Source organism: Hyaena hyaena, unplaced genomic scaffold (assembly GCF_003009895.1).
Source record: "Hyaena hyaena isolate Hyena2069 unplaced genomic scaffold, ASM300989v1 scaffold_123, whole genome shotgun sequence".
Taxonomy (NCBI): Eukaryota; Metazoa; Chordata; class Mammalia; order Carnivora; family Hyaenidae; genus Hyaena; species Hyaena hyaena.
This window is the reverse complement of record NW_024080756.1, coordinates 1821184-1845126: the sequence shown is the minus strand read 5'-3', so window position 1 is coordinate 1845126 and position 23943 is coordinate 1821184. Positions and strand designations below refer to the sequence as shown.

General features: G+C 35.8%; 1 protein-coding gene across 1 annotated transcript in view; it reads left to right on the top strand.

Moving 5' to 3' along the window:
- Positions 1-23943, top strand: part of SEC63 (SEC63 homolog, protein translocation regulator) — a 79469-nt gene that overhangs the window by 15901 nt on the left and 39625 nt on the right. Inside the window, exons 2-8 of the mRNA XM_039237394.1 lie at positions 3747-3846; positions 8712-8826; positions 10330-10442; positions 17696-17757; positions 18358-18416; positions 20607-20657; positions 21653-21761. Of these exons, the coding sequence (XP_039093325.1) occupies positions 3747-3846; positions 8712-8826; positions 10330-10442; positions 17696-17757; positions 18358-18416; positions 20607-20657; positions 21653-21761 (609 nt within the window). The remainder of the gene's footprint in view (positions 1-3746; positions 3847-8711; positions 8827-10329; positions 10443-17695; positions 17758-18357; positions 18417-20606; positions 20658-21652; positions 21762-23943) is intronic.

Sequence of the window (23943 nt, the reverse complement as noted above, 5' to 3'; positions counted from 1 at the left end):
CAATCATAATATGTAATTATATAGTTTTTTAAGTCACAGAATTGTTTTATGACTTTGTAATTTCCCTTTTCTGTAAATGTGTATCAATTTTTTTTAATGTTTTATTTATTTCTGAGAGAGAGAGAGACCGTGTGAGCAGGGATGGGTCAGAGAGAGAGGGAGACACAGAATCTGAAACAGTCTCCAGGCTCTGAGCTAGCTGTCTGCACAGAGCCCAACGCAGGGCTCGAACCCAGGAACCATGAGATCATGACCTGAGCTGAAGTCGGCGCTCAACCGACTGAGCCACCTGGGCGCCCCATGTATTGATTTCTTTAAAAACTGTATAAGTTAATGGTATTACTAACGTAATTTTTACTAGCTAGAACACTAGTATTTTTAAAAGAACTTTCAAAAAAAAATTCTAAGTGTCTTCTAAAAACCTACCTGAAGGACCTAATGTGTGGTAGTTACTTACTTTCACTTGAGGTCATTCATCTAGAGATTTGGAATATGTGCTTTGAATATTTAGTTGTGCTAGAAATGTAAATGCCAGTGTGTTACTGTGTAAACCATAGCTTGTAGTACTTATTGATTGACTTCTGTATTCTCCTGCAAGGTTAAGATTTAATTTTTGGATTGGAAGAGTGAGGCATACAAGGTACATGTATACGTTGTGTAAAACTGTGTAACTGAAAACCATGTATACTTTTTTTGGCCAGAGACGTTGGGAGAATGTCATTGCTTTGAATAGATCAAGCTGTCTGGTTAATAAAGTGACTTCAGCATTGTTCATATAACCTTATCAAGCATTTCCCTGGCTTTATAGTTGAAAATGAGTGTGGAGGCTTAATGAAATACAGATTAAAAAATCACCAGTGGTATTTTCAGAAGTGTCTATAACTTAACCATGAAAATCAGGAAATTAACATTACTAGCATTTCATCCTCAGACCCCATTTAAGTTTTGTCATTTGTGTCAGTGAAGTTCTTTATAGCAAAAGATCCAGCTCAGATTCATACATGACATTTAGTTGACATGTTTCTTTAATCTTTAGTCTGATACAGTTCTTCAGCTTTTTGACTTTGAAGATTACAGGCCAGTAATTTTGTAGAATGAACCTGGATTTGACTGGTGTTTTCTCATGATTAGATTCAGATTTATATCTTAGGCAGGAATTTCACAAAACTGATTCTGTGTTCCTCTTATTGCATTCTGTCAGATGGAATATGATTGCTTTTTGTCCCTTTGCTGGTGATGTTCATTGAGCACCTGATTAAGATAATGTCTGCCAGGCTTTTTGTATTTCTTATTGGTGCTGTAACAAATTACAACATAAATTTATTCTCTTACAGTTCAGGAGGCTAGAAGTCCAAAATCAATTTCACTAGGCTAGTCATGGTGTTGGTAGAGCTGGTTCTTCCTGGAAGCTCTCAAGTAGAGTCTATTTCCTTGCCTTTTCCAGCTTCTAGAGATAGCCTGGGCTGCTTGGCTTATGATCCCCCCCCCCCAATCTTCAGAGGATATCACTCCAGCATCTCCTGCTGTTGTCATTTCATCTTCTTTGTCTTTGACCCTCCTGCCTTCTCCTTGTAAGGACCCCTGTGATTATATTGTAACCATCCAGATTATAACATAGAATAGTCTCCTCTCTCCAGATCTTTAATTTAGGGGTGCCTGGTGGCTCAGTCGGTTAAGCGTCTGGCTTCAACTCGGGTCGTGATCTCACTGTTCATGGGTTCGAGTCCCATGCCGGGCTCTGTGCTGACAGCTAGCTCAGAGCCTGGAGCCTGATTCAGATTCTGTATCTCCCTCTCTCTGACCCTCCCCTGCTCGCACTGTTTCTCTTTCTCTTTTGGAAATAGATAAAACATTAAAAAAAAAATTTTTTTTTTAAAGATCTTTAATTTAGTTGGATCTGTAGTCTTTTTTGCTATGTAAGATAACGTATTCACTGGTTCTGAGTATCAGGATGTGGACTTCTTGGGTGGCAATTATTCAGCCTACCATACTTTCCCACTGTAAAATTATTTTTTCCCTTTTGTAATTTGTGGCAAGACCCTTGGATCCCTTGCTCTTAGTGGAGAATGGTACTTAGAAACTAGATCTGGGTGCTGCTGCCCTTAGGCTTACTTAATAGACAGTGCTAAGGAATATATATGTCTATGTATAGGTCTGCATCTGTAATTCTATATTTAAAGATACTAGTTTATAGCAATATATTCAATTCCAGTTCAGTACCACAGGATTCATGCTTATTTTTTATTTTTTCATATACATAACTCCCTTCTGACTGATGTCCTTTGTATGTTAACTTATTTGATCAATCCCTTTGCATGCTACCAGTCTCTTTTTCTGTCACCACCCTTTTCCTTTCTGGATCCCTCTTTACCACACCTGGTTCTGATACCTCCTGCTACATAGCTCTCTGCGTGGATGCTTTCCTCAAAGCATGGTGGTAACAGGGTAACTGGACTTCTTACATGGAAGAAGCGTGCAGCATTCTGTTGGAGCATTCTGTTATTGGCAGAGTTCTTTTACTTATTTAACATCTCATTTAAGGACTGTAGTTTTGTAGTTTTTTTTAGTATTGTGAAAAAATTTATATTTAGCATTAGCCAGCTAGACTCCGTTTAGATGATCTCAATTTTGTTGGCAACATCCAAAGCATTATAGTCAGGAGCCAGTGGACCATATGCCTTCTTAATCAGGCCTGATCAGGGTGTGAACCATGGCCCTTATCAATGTCATACAGCTTCTTCATAGTCTGTCTGATTTGGTGCCTGCTGGCCTTGACATCCATAATGAACACGAGTGTATTGTCTTCTGTCTTCTTCATGGCTGACTCATTGCTCAGGGGCAACTTGATGATGGCATAGTGGTCAAGCTTGTTGCTCTTCCAGAGAAAATATTTGGGCTGCCTTTGGAGTGTCTTGGGCCACCAGAAGGTGGGTAACATTCAGATTTTTTTTTTTTTTTGGTGGCTGTGATTGGTTGCCTTTTAGCACTGCCTTCTTGGCCTTACAAGCCTTTGTTTTGGCTTTGGCATTGGGAGGGGCAGGGTATTTTTTCCTTTGCTTTCTGCATGCCATCTTTGTGAAGAGGTACATTTTTATTTCAAATCTCAATTTGTTTTTCACTTGGGAGAGTTATTCAAGTGATTGGTAGTGAGTTTATTAGTAAAACAATACGTGATATTTTGGCTTGGTTTAATTCCTTTTTCATTGAATCGCAGATTTTTTTCTGAGGACTAAAATAATGCCTTTTATAACTCTTATATGAACATATTTAACTTCTTATGGGTTTGGGTGACTTTTAATTTAACATAATTATTTTCATGATTGAATAATACCATTTCTGCTTAGCTTCCTTAATAAGCTGCATGTTTCAACTACTTTATACTTTTGGTACCTACTATAGCAGAAGGGAAAGAAAGAGCATTTCTCAGAAATTACTGATTACGTGACTAAGTGTTTTGGATTCAAGTCAGTTTTTTATATTTTTCGATTAGAAGTTATTTAAGTCTCACATGAAAATGGTTGCCTTGTAGTTGAACAAAATTTTCCAGATAGATCATTTGTTCGGAGTGGCAGAAAAATTAACCTATTTTGTGACTTTTTCTTAAAGGTTATTTGAGTAGGTAATACTTTGATGTTCCAACAAAATTTTAGCATGGCAATGAAGGTTAGTATGTTATTAACTGGTTTTGCCTTCACTGTGAAAAATGCTTTTTAACTGATCACCTTATTTATTTATTGTTTTAACAGAGCAAATTCGATTAAAGAATATCAGAAAAGTATATGGAAGATGTATGTGGTATCGTTTACGGTTATTAAAACCCCAGCCAAATATTATTCCTACTGTGAAGTAAGTAATTGGTTTCAATTTAAAAAAATACTGCTTATTCTTTGGTAGGTATCATATAAAATATGGATATGATGATGAATAAGACAATGTTTAAAGAAATTGTAGTCTTAGTAGGGGTAAGATATGAATTTGAGAGTTGTCTGAACAGAATGATTTAGGAGAGAGAATGTACTCTTTGTTTGTTAATGTTTATTTACTTTTGAGAGACAGAGCATGAGCAGTGGAGGGGCAGAGAGAAAGAAGCAGACACAGAATCTAAAAGAGGCTCCAGGCTCTGAGCTGTCAGCACACAGCCCGATGCGGGGCTCAAACCCATGAACTGTGAGATCGTGACCTGAGCTGAAGTCGGCTTAACTGAGCTACCCAGGTGCCCTGAGAATGTACTTCTGACTTGAGGGAGGATGGGAGAAAGGGAAGTCAGATCTTGAAGGAAGACCTTGTGCCTCTTGCCAGGATTTGAATTTTGCCTTGAAGACTATGGGGAATCTTTAAAAGATTATCAAAAACAGGGAGGCGACATGATCATGTTTGCATTTCATATGTGATAATTAGGGTTTATTGAGCACATACTGTATGCCAGATGCTGTGCTAAGGCTTTATGTGTTAATTTCCTAATTTTATTATTATTAACTTTAAAGTAGATGTTTTTGTTGTTTTCTTAGATGAAGAACCTGATGAGACTAAGAAGATGTAACTTTACCAAGGTCCTGGAGCTAGAAGTGGTGGAGCAGGGACCTAGTCACCTTTTATTTTGTACACCAATCTGATTAAACAGGCCGTTAGAATGTTTAATTAGAGCAGGCTTGTTTGATTTTGTGAGGCTATGGGATCTGGGGTCTGCTGGTTTAGAGCCTAGACTTTGGACCTTTACCCTGAGCGGTCAGTTTCGAGGTAGTAGATGAATCTGATAGATGATGAACGACTTGCCATTATCGGAGGACTGTATCTTGTGAATTACTTATATCTGTTTATCCAGTAGATAGGAGGGGAAGAATTAGCAGAGGAAATTAGTAAAAGTAGAACCATGTATTTTTTGATTTTGGTTTAAATGATGATAATTTTCAACATACCGAACTTCAGGGATTTTAAATAGTTTTTCTTTGTAAGGTTTGACTTTGCCTGGTTTAGTTCCTTTACAGAGGAAGGGAAATCTTGGCTTTGGTGTTAAGAGCTCTTCAGTGATGTAAAACTAAACCGCAAAGTTAGCATTTACAAGAGTAGTTTTATGTTCACTGTTGACTCTTTGCTTTTGCTTCTCATAAAGTTTTATGAGGCAGCAAGGCGAATATTTTTGGTCTCCCACTCTCTTCTTTTTTGGGCTTTGGTCTATACTTTGTTAGTATCTGAACCTCAGTTTTCAAGGAATAAGCCCAACTGTGTGAAGTTCTCTTCAGTGATTAGTAAACTGATTTACTTAAATGGAAGTACGGATTAAAGGATGTTTATATAAGGAAAAATTAAATAGATAACTGGTAACAATTTAGATAAGGTCAGAAACCATCAAAACCTTTTTGCTACATAACTTTAAAGCATTCTTTCAAAATTATGCAGTCATTGTATAGTGTTCTAACTTCCGGAAGTTGGTTCCAAAATGACTTTTAAAATATGCTTAAAGAAAAAGCACAAGACGTCACAAGTTGATCACTGACCCTATATGTAGGGGAAAATGCTTATCTTTTTACAGGCTATGTTTATAAAATTTAGGTGTGGATCATGATGACATCCATTATGTTTCCACCTTTGCTTTGGCCTTTAGGAAATTAGAGCATAGTTTTATTGGTTGTTATAGGTTTCATCAGCCTGAGAGATTCTTTTATGAGCCTGTCTTCTTTTCCCTTTATATTTTGTCTCAGAGAGCCAGGTGCTACATGTAAAGCTATTATGGGGTATACATATCCTCGGTGTTTTGTTTCATTTTCCTTCTGTCCTTGCTTTTAAGTCTTTGTTTTGGTTTTTAGTGGTTTTAATTTTACTTTTTATCCTTGTTTTCTGAGCTTTTGTAGTTGGCAGAACAAGATGTGGAATTACTAACTTGTGTGGGAATGAAGTAGGTTTTCAAGTGTTCTTTAGCCAATTGAGGGTATGGCAGACTTTGGGTTTAAAGTAAAAATTACTATTTAGTGGTACTTGCGTGGCTAAGTTAGTAGTGTCCAACTTCAGCTCAGGTCATGATCTCATGGTTCATGAGTTTGAGCCTGGCATTGGGCTCCCTGCTGTCAATGCAGAGTCCACTTCAGATCCTCTGTCCCCCTGTCTGCCCCTCCCCTGCTCACACTCTGTCTCAGAAATGAATAAACATTTATTTTTTAAAAATTGCTATTTAAATTATTTTCATTATTCATTAAATAAGTAATTATTGTGCCTATTGTGTATGTATCAGGTATGATATCAAGAGCTGATATATTGTGATTAACAAATAGATGTGGTTCAAGAACTTAAAAGTTGTGAGAAGTACAAGTAAACAGGTAATGGTAATAATAAGGGCTGTGAGAGAGGTAAGAGCAGATGAAGGGCTCTCAACTCTGGCCTAGACAGAGAAGGCTTCTCTGAGTGAGGTCAGAGCTGAGATTTGGGTCAGAGATACTAAGAACAGCTAACAGGAACTGATTGTTTACTATCAGTGAGGCACCTTCTAGGTGTCTTACATACCTAATCTCATTTAATTATTAAACCCACCCTAAAAATTGGAAACTGAATTGTAAAGGAGAAAGCAACTAACTTTCCAAGATCTCTAAATTCATAAGTAGTGAAGTGGGGATTTGACCTCAGGTAGTTTTGTTCCAGAGCCTGTGTTCTTAATTACCTCTCCCTACATAGCTAGGTAAGAGTGAATGTTCCAGTTGTGGCACCATCTTTGTCTTTGAGCATTTAGGTAGTATGGAAAGTCCTTTGCAGTACTATATTTTGCCCTTAATAAGAATTAGAACATTATTTTGGCCAAGTGGAAAGAAATTTGCATTTGAATGCCATCTGCGATTAAGCTGCACTGGGATTAGTCAAAACTGAGTGAGATCCTGTCTACTTCTCAAGGAGCTTGCAGTGAGTTAGAGGAGCAGAGACTTGGTTTCTGCTTCTTTGTGACTGTTTCCTCATTGATCACCTTGGCAAAGATAAGGATTGCTTTGAGGTATGAGTCTGGAAGGATGTGTAGAGTTTGGAAAGGCACAGATGGAGAATGGGAATTCTAGGTAGAAAGATTCAAGAGCAAAAGCATGATGGTGGGGAAAGCTTAGGGAACTTGAGGAGATGGTGTGTTTTGAAAAATACGGGTGATAAAGGTCATTAGGTAGGTTGGAAGTTGATCCTAGAGGCTCATTCCAAATAAACATATTTAAGCTAGATTTCTACCAAGTGAACTTAAACACATGGAATGTTTTCTGTCTTTGAAAACAGGTCACTCCAATTTTGTTTGATTAGGTTTCCTGTGGTTCATTTTATGTGTTTAACAGTTCTACTCAGCATAACAAATTGATATAAAGGATATAAAAAAAAACTTTTATTCAGTTTCACCGCTTAAAGATAGCCATTATTAAGATGATTTACCTTCTATATTTTTATTTATAATAAACTTTTATCTGTAAAATAGCATTATATTATACATATATCTTCGAAAGTTGTTTTTTTTTAATTAAAAGTTTTTTAAGTTTATTTATTTTGAGAGAGACAGAGACAGTGTGAGTTGAGGAGGGGCAGAGATAGAGGAGAGAGAATCCCAAGTAGACTCTACACTGTCAACACAGAGCCTGACGTGGGACTTGAACCCACAAAACCACGAGACTGACCTGAGCCGAAACCATGAGCTTATGCTTAACTGACTGAGCCACCCAGGAGTCCCTCTTTTTAAAATTTAACAACAGATAATCTTCCACAGCAAATACCGTCTTTATTGGCTAAATGACATTTCACTTTTATGAATATACTGTTAATTTATTTGTCTACTATGTTGATGGACATCTGTGTGTTTTCTGCTGTTATATCTGTGGCCAGATTTTTATACTTTGTATACTTAATTCTAGTTTATTTCCTTCTAAATTTCTTGGAGTAGATGGTTAAAGGGTATGTACTTTAGGGTTTTTGATACCTTATTGCCAGATATTCCTTCAGAGTATGGAGTGTATGGGTGTTCCTTTTTTCTTTAGCCTCTCCAACGCTGCTAATACCAGTGTTTTAAATATTTTTACTAAATAAAACATTTTGCAGAGGAGGAATTAGTTTTTTTTCAAACCATATATTCCTTTATATCCTTTTTTAACCTATTATGTACACCTTTCTATATTTGTATTGGCTAATTATTTGGTTGTATCTTGGTTTATTTAATTAGTCTCCTATAAATGATTTATTTAATTACTTCCATATAAATGGACATTTAGTTTGTTTCTAAAGTTTTACTGTTATAAACAGTGCTATTCATCATTGCATAATTGACCCATTTTTTTTTTTTTGTAGTTTATCGTAGTAAAGTGTAATTGCAAGGGTAAGAGCAGCTCTTTTTTTTACATTACATGGTTTACTGAGTACTTAGTATTGATATATTTTGGTCTAATGTAATGAGACCGATAAGTTAGTAAGTTGAATTATGTTCTATACATAAAATTCTGCAAATAGTAATTGAGGGAATATCACATGCAAGATTCTAGATGTAAGGCTATACTAGATTCTAGAGAATTCAGAGGTAAAAAAAGACACTGTTTTTTCTGTAACAGGAGTTTACAACCCAGAGATTATAGACTTGAGTCCATAGCATAGTGATATAGGACACTTCACATTGTTTTATTGCCTTGATCTGCCATAATGTCTTACAGACTCTTAAAGGAAAACAATATAGATGTATGTATTTATACTTAATTTATCTTTTTCCTAAACAGGAAAATAGTTCTGCTTGCAGGATGGGCATTGTTCTTATTCCTTGCATACAAAGTTTCCAAAACAGACCGAGAATATCAAGAATACAATCCTTATGAAGTATTAAATTTGGATCCTGTAAGTAGTACTTTTATATAATGCACATTAGTTTATTGATCTCACGAAAATACTGAATGTCTGTATCCTAAGAGAAAATGGATTGTGCCTAAAGGAATGAGGCTTTGGATATCTAATCTATTATTATTCTAATGTATGTATGTTTTTTAAGCTACAAATGTTGATTGCCATTCTAGTAAGGTTTGGTTTGTAATTGCTAAAATGTAAGAATATTTGAAGATGAGATGAGAAGTTAGTATATTTTTTAAAGACTTATGTAGGATTGGTTTAATGCAGAGTTAAAACCAGGAGGTTCATTTATGTTAATTGGATGATAAAAACCTTATGACCCTTTGTTAGTTGACGCAAAGGCAGTGTGTTGTCTTTGTGTTACAAGGAGCTGGTTTCATTGTAACCTTGGATATATGTGTTCTTTGGGTGACTTCTTGATTGAACCTGATGGATGGATCCCAGTAGAAAATTAGTCCTTTAGGTATATCAGTGGAAAGTTAGAACTGAAATGAATGTTAAAGATCCTCTGGCCTTTTTTCTCCAATGGAAAAAACGAGGCCTGGAAAACTATGTCTTGCCTAGAGTCCTATAGCTTCTTAGTAGCCAAGCTGAATCTAGTGCTCTTTGTATTTTTCCCCCAAATCACTTTCTTTACTTCTAGTATTTGCTCAGTAGATGGTTTGATCCAGAGGTTCATATAATATAATATAAATGCAAAACATATCTTCTAGTTTTCTGGTTTGGAAAAGCAAAATTTGCTTTCAGATTAAAAGATTTGTGGGCAATTTAATGCCATAAAAATTAATATGAAAAATTTATTAATAGAAATTGAATCTGATTAGGAAACAGCTAAGGTAATGTTCTTAAGTGTTTATTTAATATTAAAGTATTGATAAGCAGATGAAACCACGTATTCTTCAGAGTATTTCTTAGAAGGAAAGTTAACCTTTGATTTGAGGGTTTCTTCAGACAGATTTAATTTACTGTGGTCATTCCTTGATAATTAAATGTTACTATCCTTTTATTTCAATGTGGCATTATGTGGTTTTACTCTTAAATCATTGGTGCCTAGCGTACTGCATGGCACATAGTAGGTGCTCAATAAAATAAATATATTGGACATAAGAAGTATATTTTTATTTAAAAAATACATGGGATGAAATTTAAGGGACAAGTATATAGGATGAAAGCATTTCCTCTTTCCGAAAATACTAAAAAAATTTTTTTAAATATTTTTTGAGAAAAAGAATGAGAGAATGTGTAGGAGAGGGGCAGAGAAGGAGACACTGAATTCGAAGCAGGCTCCAGACTCTGAGCTGTCTGCACAGAGCCTGATGTGGGGCTTGAAACCATGAACCACGAGGTCATGACCTGAGCCGAAGTTGGACCCTTAACCAACTGAGCCACTCAGTGGCCCCTCTGAAAATATTGAATAGTTAATATTTTAAGTTTAAAATGGGATGAATTTACAACATTGTGCTTACTTTTACTAAAACAAAGCTTTTCTTTTAGGGGGCAACAGTAGCAGAAATTAAGAAACAGTATCGTTTGCTGTCACTTAAATATCATCCAGATAAAGGAGGTGATGAAGTTATGTTCATGAGGATAGCAAAAGCTTATGCAGCGTAAGTATCATAGGACCCATTACACATTTTTAGAAGTGGTAAAGATTGTTCTTTATTTGAATGAAATAGTAAATTGTCAGGCACTTTTAAATGCTAAAAACCTCATATGTTGAATCTGTTATTTACGGAACTGCGTGACAGTCCTAGAGTGCTGAATTAACTAGAATTTTAAGTAAGTTAGAGTGGCTTTTGCCCTGTGAAGTTAGTTAAATTAAGTAGTAAGTTAATTAAGCTAATTTCTGCGTATCCTGATTAGAAGAGGATATGCTTACACCTGGTTTTCATTTCTAGGCTTTTGGTAAGCTAGATCTATTTCTCTTGTTTTGGAAATGTAGCTTGTTTCATTAAATTGTGTAAAGACTAGTTTAATTTTTGGGAAATAGGATAGAGTTTATAAAATTAGAGGTAGCTCTTCCTTGAGTGTTAATATTATGAGAGGTAACAGTTAGTTGGATTCTTCAGGACTCATAGGCATATTCCCATATAGCTCTTGTGTTGAATTAAAGAGTAAAATATGGACAAGAGACAAGATATTGTCTGTTTTTAGAGAGCTCAGGGATGTATCATTTTGTAAGCTGATTTTAAAAATAGAAGTAATAGTATACTCAGATAAAATAGCAAACTGTGAAAGAGGCATGTGAATTACAGAAGTTTGGGAAATATTCATTTTATGCTTAATGAAAGTATATTGACTGTGTCTCCTGTCCCCTCTTTTTTGTGAGTTGCATGTTATATATGTGAATATGATTCTGCAATAAAGCAATGCCATTAGGAGCTTCTGCAGTGTATACTACATTTTCTATAGAGCAGATGTCCTGCAGATTACAGTCTTTCAGTTGGTGTCTCCCCCTTTTTTTTATTTTGTCTCCTCCAGCCATTTACTCTTATTGCACAAGTGTTTCAGTGCCTTAGTTGCTGTCTTCAGGTAATTTAAGAAGAATTAAAGATACCCAGAGGAAGTCAGATAGCTAAGATTATTTAGTGAGTAGTTTTAATTTTAGATTAAGTTTAGTTTTCAGGTCTTGTAACATTTTTTTTTTTAAGTTTATTTCTTTATTTTGAGAGAGAGAGAGCTGGGGAGGGACACAGAGAGAGCGGGAGAGAGAGAAAAGCCCAAGCAGGCTCTGAACTATCAGCACAGAGCCCAGTGTGGGGCTCGAATTCACAACCGTGAGATCATGACCTGAGCCAGAATTAAGTTGGACGATTAACTGAGACACCCAGGTGCCCCAGGTATTATAACATTTTATAACATTTTTAAGTTCATGATTTTGTCCTCAGGTTACTGGAAATCTGACTTTATGATGTATGGTCACTATTCTGAAAAAGTACAGAAGAATAATACATGGCCTTTGGTTTTAACTTAGTTACATGATAAAGATATAGGATGTTTTGTATGTAAAATGTCTTAAATAGTTGATGGTCCATTGCGCAAATGATGTAAAATGATTATGCGACCCAGAACTTTGAGATCTTGTAGCTTGTATAAGTGTAAATGGGTTAGATAAAAGTACATTTTACTAAATGCAAGTTCTGAGTGATTGAAGTTCCCATTTTATGCAAAGCTGTAGCAACCCAAGTATAACTCAGGCAGCAGTCTTTGATCTGCAGTTTTTTAGAATTTGCTTTGGTTTTTCAGGAGATTTTCTTTTCCCTTACGTGTCCATTATATTCATAGGCTGGTTGATTCCTGTTTCTTCACACCAGTTTCTAACTTAAAGGAAAGGAGGTCTGGTTATTTTTGAGGAGTTAGACTGACTATTGAATTTTCTGGTTCATAGTTTCTGGGTTTTTTCCTGGTTATAGTTGAGATTTGGTTTTTGGGTGTAAAACCTGTTTTTAAGCTACTTTATAGCAAGTGGACAACATAAATGTTACTTTATTTATTTTAAAGGACCATTTTTTTTAAGTTAATTTATTTTTGAGAGAGAGAGACAGAGCATGAGCAGGGGAGGGCCAGAGAGAGAGGGAGACACAGAATCAGAAGCAGGCTCTAGGCTCCGAGCTGCCAGCACAGAGCCCAACACAGGGTTCTAACCCATGAACCATGAGATTATGAGCTGAGCTGAAGTTGGATGCTCAACTGACTAAACCACCCACACACCCCTAGAGGTTACTTTAAAACTATTTTAATTTTTAAAAACGTGTTTTCATGTGTTCCTATGTATGAATATGTAATTTAGCTTTACATAGTCAACTTAGGGTCATTCACCTATAATTTATTGAAAGCGTTCTCTAGATTAGGTTGTATAATCTGGGGTCCCTGAAACTCTACAGAATATATGTGTATTTGTAACTGCATTTTTTTAAGGCAGAAGGGTTATAGATTTTACCAGATTCGTAATAGAATCTATGACACAACCTCACACCTCCAAAGTTAAGGGATATAATCATGTTTAGGAAACCTTATACTCCCTGAATTTTTGAAAATTACATTAATATCATTGGTTTTGTTTAAGCACGTTATATATGACATATTAAGTTTACATAACTTTTACGTACTTTAAGTCTTAGAAATGGTATTCTACTGAAGCACTAATAAGTAGCCAAAAATTAGTTGCTTTCTAACAGTTTTTACAAATTTGATGATTCCTTTAATTTGAATATCGAACATGGTGCCTGTCTCACACCAGTTGTACATCTCAGCGTAATGAATGAGTTAATCAGCTGTGTGTACAATTTGAAAAAATCAAGTGCTTCTATGATGTGAGCTATGCTTTATTTTGTGAAATCTGAGAGCATTATATAGAGAACAGAGCAGTTTATTAGGTTGTCATCATCAGAAAGGTAGAGGGGACAGACAGTTATTTTTGGGAAAAAAAAATCTAGTTAGAAGACTGAATAGCTGAAGCCCTAGTGAGTGGACACTTGTACAGGGAAACCAGGGCAAAATTTAGAAAAAAAATTTTTTTTCATGTTTTATTTATTTCTGAGAGAGAGAGACAGGGTGAGCAGGGGAGGGTCAGAGAGAGAGGGAGACACAGAATCTGAAACAGGCTCCAGGCTCTGAGCCAGCTGTCAGCACAGAGCCCGATGCAGGGCTGGAACCCACGAACTGTGAGATCATGACCTGAGCCAAAGTCAGACGCTTCACTGACTGAGCCACCAAGGAGCCCCCAAAATTTTTTGAGAGACATCCCTCCCTCGGCAAAAAAGAAGCACCATATGCACCCCTCCTTAGGAACTTGCAGTCTCTGATAGTGCTTTTTGTTGACTTCTTTTATTTTACTCTGGCCTTGGTCAGCTAGTGTAAATGGAGTTAAAGAGGGACTGAAGGTGTCAAGATACTTGTTTTCATTAATGACCAGATTGATAAGTTTAAAAATATTTGCAATCCCTGATGAACATGGAAGCAAAAATTCTCAACAAGGTATTACCAAATCACATTCAACAGTACTTTAAAAAAGGATCATTCACTACAATCAAGGAGAATTTATTCTGGTGCAAGAATGGCTCAGTATTTGCAAAATCAGCCAGTATGATACACCACATTAACAGAATGAAAAATAAAAATCAGATGATTATTTCTATAATAATAATAGATACAGAAAAAGTATTTCACAAAATTCATATGTTTATGATAAAACTCTCAATAAAGTAGATTTAGAAGGAACATACCTCAACATAATAGAAGCTATATATGAAAAACCCACAGCTAACATCATACTCAGGTGGAAAACTAAGCAGGAATAAGATTAGGATGTCCTCTCTCACCATGTTTATTCAACACAGTACTAGAAGTGCTAGCCACAGCAGTCAGACAAGAAAAAGAAGAAAAAGACCTCCATGCTGGTAAGGAAGAAGTTAAATTGTCATCATTTGTAGATGGCATGATACTCTACATAGAAAACCCTAGAGGCGCTTGGGTGGCTCAGTGGGTTAAGTGTCTTGACTTTGGCTCAGGTCATGATCTCGCCATTCCCAAGTTTGAGCCACACGTTGGGCTCTGTGCTGACAGCTCAGAGCCTGGAGCCTGCTTTGGATTCTGAGTCTCTCTCTTTCTTTCTCTGCCCTTTCCCCACTTGCACTCTCTTCTTTCTTTCTCAAAAATAAACGTTTAAAAAAATAAAAAAAGAAAGAAAACCCTAAAGATCTCCAAAAAACTATTAAAAGTAATAAATGAATTCTGTAAAGTTGCAGGATACAAAATTAATACCTAGAAGTAGGTTGCATTTTTACTCACTAATAGTGAAGTAGCAGAAAGAGAATTTAAGAAAAACAGTTCCATTTACAATTGTATTAAAAAGAGTAAAATATTTGGAAATAAACTTAAGGAGGTGAAAAATCTATACTCTGAATTCTATAAAATACTGATGAAAGAAATTAAAGATGACACATCCAAATGGAAAGATATTTTATGCTCATGGGTTAGAACAATTAATATTGTTAAAATGTCTGTAACAAGTGTCTGCAGATTCCATGCAGTCCCTATCAAAATACCAACAGCATTTTTCACAGAACTAGAACAAATAATTCTAAAATTTGTACGGAGCCACAAAAGACCCTGAATAGCCAAAGCAATCTTGAGAAAGAACAAAGCAGATATAATTCCAGATTTCAAGATATATATACTACAGAGCTGTAGTAATCAAACAGTATAGGAGTGGCACAAAAATAGAAACACAGATTATTGGAACAAAATAGCCCAAAAATAAACTTGCATTTATATGGTCATTTAATCTATGACGAAGGAGGCAAGACTGGGGAGAGGCAGTCTTTTCAGTAAATGGTGCTGGGAAGACTAGACAGTTACATGAGAAAGAATGGAACTGGACCACTTTCTTACATCATACACAAAAATAAACTCAAAATAGATTAAGACCTAATTATGAGATCTGAAACCATAAAACACCTAGAAGAATGTAGGCAGTAATTTCTTAGACATCCACCATAGCAGCCTTTTTCTAGATAAAGATCATAAGGCAGGGGTACCTGGTTGGCTCAGTCAGAGCATTTACTCTTGATCTCAAGGTCGTACCCCCACATTGGGCATGGAGTCTACTTAGAAAAAAATAATATTAAAATCATAAGACAAGGGAAACAAGTGAAAATGAACTTTTGGGACTACAAAATAAGATTTTGCACAGCAGAGGAAACCAACAGAAAGGCACCCTCTTGAATGAGAGAAGATATTTACAAATAGTATCTTCAGTAAGTGGTTAATATCTGAAATATGTAAAGAACTTATGCAACTCCACACCAAAAAACCCAACAATATGATTTTTAAAAATGGGCAGAGGACCTTAATAGATATTTTCCCAAAGAATATATATAGATGATCAACTGACACATGAAAATATGCTCAGCTGCACTAATCATCAGGGAAATGCAATCATAACCACAATGAGGTATCTCCTTAAACCTGTCAAAATGTCTAAAATCAAAAGGACAAGAAATAACAAATTGGCGAGGATGTAGAGAAAAAGAAATCCTCGTGCACTGTTGGTGGGATGTTAATTGGTATAGACACTATAGAAGCCATTATGGAGCATTTTCAAAAAAGTAAAAATAGGGGTGTCTGGGTGGCTCAGTTGGTTAAGTGTTGACTTTGGCTCAGGTCAAGATCTCACCACTTGTGGGCTTGAGCCCCGCGTCGGGCTCTGTGCTAACAGCTCAGAGCCTGGAGCCTGCTTCGGATTCTGTGTCTCCCTCTCTCTCTGCCCCTCCCCCACTTACACTCTTATCTCCCTCTCTCAAAAATGAATAAATGTTAAAAAAAAAATTTTTTTTTTAAAGTAAAAATAGAAATACCATATGAACCCATAATTCCATTACTGGGTTTTTACCCATAGGGTACAAAGACATTCATTCAAAAAAGATACATACACTCCTGTGTTTATTGCAGTGTTATTTACAAGAGCTGAGGTATGGAAGCAGCCCAACTGTCCATTGATACCTGAATGGATGGATGAAGATGTGGTATCTATTTATACAATGAAATATTATGATGCAGCCGTAAAAAGGGATGTGATTTTTGCCATTTGTGACAACATGGTTGGACCTAGAGGGTATTATGCTAAGTGAAATAAGGCAGAGAAAGACAGATAGGATGTGATTTCACTTATATGTGAGACTTAAAAAACAAAGGAATAACCAAAAAGCAGAAACAGACCCATTAATATTGAGAACAAACAGGTTGCCAGAGGGGAATGGGATGGGAAAATGGGCAAAGTGGGTGAAGAGGAATGGGAGATACAGACTTACAGTTATAGAAAGAATAAGTCATGGGAATAAAATGTACAATGTAGAGAATATAGTCAATGTTATTATAGCATTGTGTAGTGACAGATGGTAGCTATGCTTGTGGTGAGCATAGCATAACATAAACCTGTCAAATAGCTATCTTGTATACCTGAAACTAATGTAACATCGTGAGTCAACTATACTTCAATTTAAAAAAAAAAAAATAGGGGGGCACCTGGCTGGCTCATTTGGTAGAACATGCAACTCTTAATCTCAGGGTTATGGATCCAAGCCCTAGGTTGGATATAGAGCTTACCTAAAAAAAAAATAATAATGAAAAACAGAAATTACGGTTTAGGTGAAAAAAATTGAAATCATTGAAAATTATTGCTATTTTTTAAAGGTACTTCTGCATTCTCTAATTGTGGAGCTTTGTTGAATAGAAAACTACATTGTATCCTATGTGCATATGTTCTGGGAAATAGAAATATGGTTAAAATTAGATTAGGACATAAACATAATCTTTTGCCACTTCAAAAATGCCTTTCTTATGATCTTACTAGTCGTTTTTGTGTGTGTGTGCCTTGTTTCCTTAACTACGTAAAGTTTTTTAAAGAATTGAAATTTTCTTTCAGTGTTTTTTTTTTAACATCTATTTTGGGATCTGAAATAAAACCACTCTCATTCTGTGCCTTGAGCCACTGCCCGCCCAGGTCGAGGGTTATATTTCTCTTTAGGTGTTTAAAAAAATCACTCTAGGGGCACCTGGGTTGACTTAAGTGTCTGACATTTCTTAGAAAATGTGTAAAGTTTTATCTCCCACCTTGAACAGGCAAAACTTCAGAACCCATCGGCCAACCAGGAATTTCTCTAAAGGCTCAATAGTTGGCATTTTCTTTAATGTAGAATTCCTTGCTATCTTCTTTTTTTCTGTTTTCAGAGAGGCTTTTCTTGATTTTCTGAAATTAATATCTATGAGAAATGAGTTGGTTGGCTAATAGAGTTTGTGTATGTGAGTACTTTTCAGATGTGGTTTTTCTAAGTTTGCAATTTTGTTCTTTTGATGCTAGTTTAACTGATGAAGAGTCCCGGAAAAACTGGGAAGAGTTTGGAAATCCAGATGGCCCTCAAGGTGTGGTAAATAATAATTAAAAATTACTAGTGATATAGTATATGTATGGGTGTGTGTTTGTGTGTTTAAGTGAAAATATTAATAGATTGAAAGGAATATTTTGATTCTTAGTTTAAGAATAGGAAAATTATAACCTCAAGGAGTTAAATAGATATGTAAATTGGGTTCCCTTTAGCTAATTTTTACTGTATTTTTCTTTCTAGCAGCCAGTTTGAAAGATAGAGTTTAGATTGTTCTGATGAGAAGAGTAATCATTGTCATTATTCATCATTTCCAACTAGTAGTTGATAAAAGTTGGATGAAAACAATCTGTTTATCTTTATTGACTTTAAACATTTTCTTATGTATTCATAGTGTCTACATAACTCAGGATATATAAAAGAATTTACATTTACTAAGAGGGAATTCATATACTTTGGTTGAGTCCCCCTGTCACCCCTTATGGAAAAATCCATTAACTTTTATGTAATGGGAACACACATAATATAATCTTTCTGAAAGGTTTTATTTGGGGTGGGTAGGGGCTGAGGCACAGAATTTTGAAATATATATAAATAAAATTAGAAGTGGAGTTTCTTCAGAAATACTCTTCTATTTTAGCCACAAGCTTTGGAATTGCCCTGCCAGCTTGGATAGTGGACCAGAAAAACTCAATTTTGGTGAGTACATGTAAATAAGACACATTATAATGTGCTAGATATATCTTAGTAATATAGAGAGCTACATCAAAATATTGTTATGTTGTCTTTAATTTTCTTTTCCAATTTGAAGTATTTTTTAATATCATTTATTGTGAAGTTGGTTTGCAAGTAACTAACACCCAATACTCATCCCAACAAGTGCCCTCCTCCATGCCCATCACCCATTTTCTCCTCTCTCCCACCCCCATCAACCCTCAGTTTGTTCTCAGTATTTAAGACTCTCTTATGGTTTGCCTCCCTCCCTCTCCTTAAATATTTTTTCCCCTTCCCCTCCTCTACGGTCCTCTGTTAAGTTTCTCCTGTTCCACATATGAGTGGAAACATGGTATCTGTATTTCTCTTCCTGACTTATTTCACTTAGCATAATACCCTCGAGTTCCATCCACATTGCTTCATATGGCCAGATTTCATTCTTTCTCATTGCCATGTAGTATTCTATTGTATAGATAAACCACATCTTCTTGATCCATTCATCAGTTGATGGACATTTAGGCTCTTTCCATGATTTGGCTATTGTTGAGAGTGCTGCTATGAACATTGGGGTACATGTGTGCCTATGCATTAGCACTCCCGTATCCCTTGGGTAAATTCCAGGCGTGCAATTGCTGGGTCATAGGGGAGTTCTAATGTTAATTTTTTGAGGAACCTCCACACTGTTTTCCAGAGGGGCTGTACCAGTTTATGTTCCCACCAACAGTGTAGGAGGGTGCCCGTTTCTCCACATCCTTGCCATATGCTGTCTTTAATTTAACTGTATTTTGAAAACTGTTTTTACGCAATAGAGAAAAGAATTGGTTCCCATTATTAGATTGTTGTTTGGGGCAGTGTGGATTTTTTTTTTTTTTCTTTTGTGCTTGTTTTTCTTCAGAGGAAGAGCAGTATGTTCTAAATATGTTTTAAAACCTTAAAGTGGTGATTCCTTTTCTTTTGGAGGTAGTTTCAGGTTGGTTTGGGGAACTGTGGTTTTGTATGGTATCTGTCCTAAGTAGTGCTCAAAATTTAAATTCTCCTTCATTTCACATTTACCCAGGCTAAATGAATGTTAGTATATGTTAAATTAATGATGTATATTCCATATGGTGCTTAGGGAGGCAGTAGGGTATCAGACTTTTGATAGATGCTACAACTCTGAAACATCAGGAATTATCTTAACTTACTGTTCAGGAATAGATGTTTCCTTATTTCACATTTATTAAAAATGATTAAGAGCTATCTTTGAAGCAATAAAAATAAAAATTCATTTAGTCTGTAATTTGTTTTGAAAATGACTATTTAATGTTATTTTATGGCTGACAAATGTTTGTTATCTTCAGGGATATATGCTTTCTGTATGTAAGCGTGTCTGTCATGCTTAGGATAACTGTGGGAATACTGGAAAAGAGGGAGATAGTTAGCTACCAGATTTGGAATCAAGCAATAGGAGAAAGATCTAAGACCAACAGACAGAAATTACTTGTAAACAGGATATTATGAAGTTGTTCCTTGATAAGGAACCAGGATTCTGTCATTTATTTCCAAGGCACTGCTTACTAATGTGTAGGGCTATTAAGTATCTGACTGGGAGGAAAATATAATTTATAAAACTGTTTTGCTGGTATTATCTACAGAGCAAATTAAAAGGCAGTTTATTACAGTGGATAAGAGCATGAGTTTTAGAGTTGAAATGCCTGGATTCTAATCCCGGCCCTACCACTTACCAGCTGTGGGACCTCAGACAAGTCCTGTAACCTGTGTGTGCTGCACGTTTTCTGTTTGCAAGAGAAAAATGATAATGGTACTTTTCTCATAAGGTTTGAAAATAAAATAAGAATTAAATGAAATAATATATGAGGAGTACTTTTTTTTTGTTTTTAAGAGTTCATTTTTATTTTGAGAGATAGCAAACAGCGAGGGGGAAAGAGAGAGGCAGACAGAATCCCAAACAGGCTATGTGCTGTCAGCACAGAGCCCGATGTAGGGCTCAAACTCAACAAAGTGTGAGGTCATGTTAGCTGAAATCAGGAGTCAAATGCTTAACCCACTGAGCAACCCATGCTCCCTGAGGAGTGCTTTTGATAGTGCCTCCCGCGTGTAAGCCTTAAAATAAGTCTTCATGGGTGTTTTTATAATTTACCTGTGAAAGCCATAATTTTCTTCTTTTAATTCTAGGTTTTACTTGTATATGGATTGGCATTCATGGTTATCCTTCCAGTTGTTGTGGTAAGTTCTGGCTCTTTTTATTACCTTTTTTTGGGAAGGGAATTGGTGACATGCTTTGGGGTAATTTTTATTAGAATATAATCCATTGATCCTTGAATTTTAAGGATCTTATATTCAACTATACTTTAAAGGTCTTCTAAAGGTGTATCGTTTAAGTATGTTCAAGTATATTTCCTCCCAATACAAAAGTTACACATAAGTGAAATAATACAGGTATATTTAGAGTTTGGAATATCTTCCTTTACTGCCTCCCTCAACTTCATTTCTTTTTTAGAGATAATCACTGCTAAGTTTGGTGTTCTCCCTTTCAGATATTTTTCTATGGATTATGTTTACATACACACTTTGAAAAAAATGTGATCTTTCTATTGTTCTGTCACATTTTTTGCATCCTGTGTTGGAGGTACAACATAGAGCAACCTCATTTTTAAAAACAGCTGCATAATATGTCAATATGGAAATACCATACAGTTCATGATGTTACTGTTACTTTTGTGATTGGTGGTTTTCCTTCTGATCTTACAGTTCCTCTGAGTCGCATAGTGAGACTAATAATTAACCTGTCTTGCCTTCTTCATAGGTTTGTTGTGTGAGGATCCAGTTGTTTGGAGTCATGTGAATGAAAGTAGTGTATCAACTATAAATGGCTCCTGCACTCACTTATCAAATACTTATTGAATACATACTACGTGTCAGGAACCAGCTTGTTGCTTTTATAGTGATGGGTTGTTTCATTTCTGTTTTGTGTTCAGTTTCTAGGTGAAACTTAAATGTTTTAATCATATAATGTAGTGAGGTAGGTTGGTGTTTAGGTATTGGGCAATTTAAATACTTGCTAAAATATTTGAAATATGTAACAAAGGCATTTGCTCTAAAGCTCGAGTATTGTTATTGGTTTTATGAACGTTTAGGAAATTTGACTATAACATTCTGCACTAAATTTAATATTTATTGTGGTTTTGTTGCTTTATCATTTGATTTTATTTACATTTTAGGGCTCTTGGTGGTATCGCTCAATACGGTATAGTGGAGACCAGATTCTAATACGCACAACACAGATTTATACATATTTTGTTTATAAAACCCGAAATATGGATATGAAACGTAAGTAAATTTAAGTAACTGTGATATGAGATTATTTTCTGAGTCATTTATGTGGAGTTAATACATACTCAACTGTAAAGCTTTCATTTCATAGTTTTATACTCAGTTCATGTCACTAAAGCTGGAGGAGAGTGACAGTCAGTTCCTTTATCACATGTATTTTTGTTATTCCCATTTACTCAGCTATACATATATTTTTTTCTCCCAGAAATTTTATGGTAAAGCTTCATGTGGGTTAACTTTGTGATAATACTAGCTAGTATTTCTTGAGTATTTGTGGTATGCCAGGTATTACTATGGATTATGTAGATTAACTCATTGAATCTTTCCTGTTTTTAAGCACATTGTATAGATGGGGAAACTGAGCTTAAGGATACAGTAAGTGGTAGAGTCAGGATCGAACTCAAGCAGTCTGGTTCCTAAGTCTTAAATCAGTACATTATACTGTATTAATATCAGTAAAATAAGTTGAGGTCTTGCGTGTGTTGAAAGAAAACTGCCAGAATATTTCATTCCCAGAGTCTTATTTCAGAATTTCTTTCTGAAAAAAAAATTCCATTTAAAATACTTTCTTTGATTCCATAAAGCTAACATTTTAAATTTTATCCTTGAAATAGATAGTGTTGCCTTTCAGAAGGTCTGTAGAAATCATAGACCCATCGTAGACAAGCCCTGCTCCTCTTCCTTGCCGGGGGGAGGGGAAGGGAAGAGATGATACATGTTTTAAATTGTGTCTTACTGGAGAATACATTTTTGTTCCAAAACCTAAATGGACTTTTCTGTACTTTGGATTTGCCAAATTAATTTTTTTGGTAATGAGAAAGCGACTCCTCAGGGTCATGTGACTGTGTGAACAAATTTTTTAATTTCTGAGGAATGAGTGAAGGTTACTCTCCATTATGTACACATGTCATTCTTCCTTATGTTGGATTGAAATATTAATATGGAAACTTAACCCCTTATGAAAATGTTTCATGTTTATAATGTGTTTTAGTGTGTTTTTTGCATCAGTGAACTTGATTTCTGTTTTATTCCTGACGGTGGTACTTAGCCTTATTCAGTACTATCAGAAAAGCATTGTTTAGCTGGTGGGCTTGATTATATATTCTTCGTTACTTTAGTGTTGGTATCATTTATATAGTTGCTTAGGAATAGTTGTTTTCATGAAAACTTTTGAGGGTAGTGATAGTGGTAGCTTACACATATTACTGTGCTTATTGTGTGTCAGGCACGTTGGGAGAAACTGAGGCCCATAGAGAGGTGAAGAATATTGTCCTAGGTCATTTAGTTAGTGAAAACTCCAGGGTCTATGCCCTTAAGCTGTATATTGTCCTGCTTTTTGTGGGCACATTGTATGTATTTTCTGCTGGAAGGTGAGATTGATGACTATAGCTGACTGTAGTGCCAGTCATTAAAGAGCTTGAATAGGGGCTCCTGGGTGACTCACAGTTGATAAGCATCTGACTCTTGATTTCAACTCAGGTCATGATGTCATAGTTCTGCAACGGGCTCTGTGCTGACATTGTAGAGCCTGCTTGGGGTTCTCTCTTTCTCTTTCTCTCTCTCTGTCTCTCTTCTCCCCCCTCTCCTGCTCCTCTCCTGCTTGTGCTTTCTCTCTCTCTCTCTCTCAAAATAAATAAACTTAAAAAATTATTTAGAAAATAAAGACCTTCTATAGACTAACAAGAGCAATGCTAATAGTGTATGTAGCTGCACATCATGTGTATTTCAAAGAACACTTCCTTCAAACCCTCCAGGGTGATAAAAATTTCTGTATATTGTAGAATATTTCAGGTTACTTAAGGTTCTGAGAAGTCACAAAGTAAAGAAACCTAAAGCTCTTTTTAACTCATTGTTTCTCAGTCTTGTTTAACCATAGTACCTTCTTTGTTCACATAATAGTTATTAACATCACATGGGATACTTAATAATTACTCTGTAGAAAGTTTCTGTGGAGACACATGAAACGATGCTCAGCTTCCCTCCTCATCAGGGAAATACAAATCAAAACCACACTGAGATAACCACCTCATGCCAGTCAGAGTGGCTAAAATGAGCATATCAGAGAACTCTAGATGCTGGCGAGGATGTGGAGAAACGGGCACCCTCCTGCACTGTTGGTGGGAATGTAAACTGGTACAGCCCCTCTGGAAAACAGTGTGGAGGTTCCTCAGGAAACTAA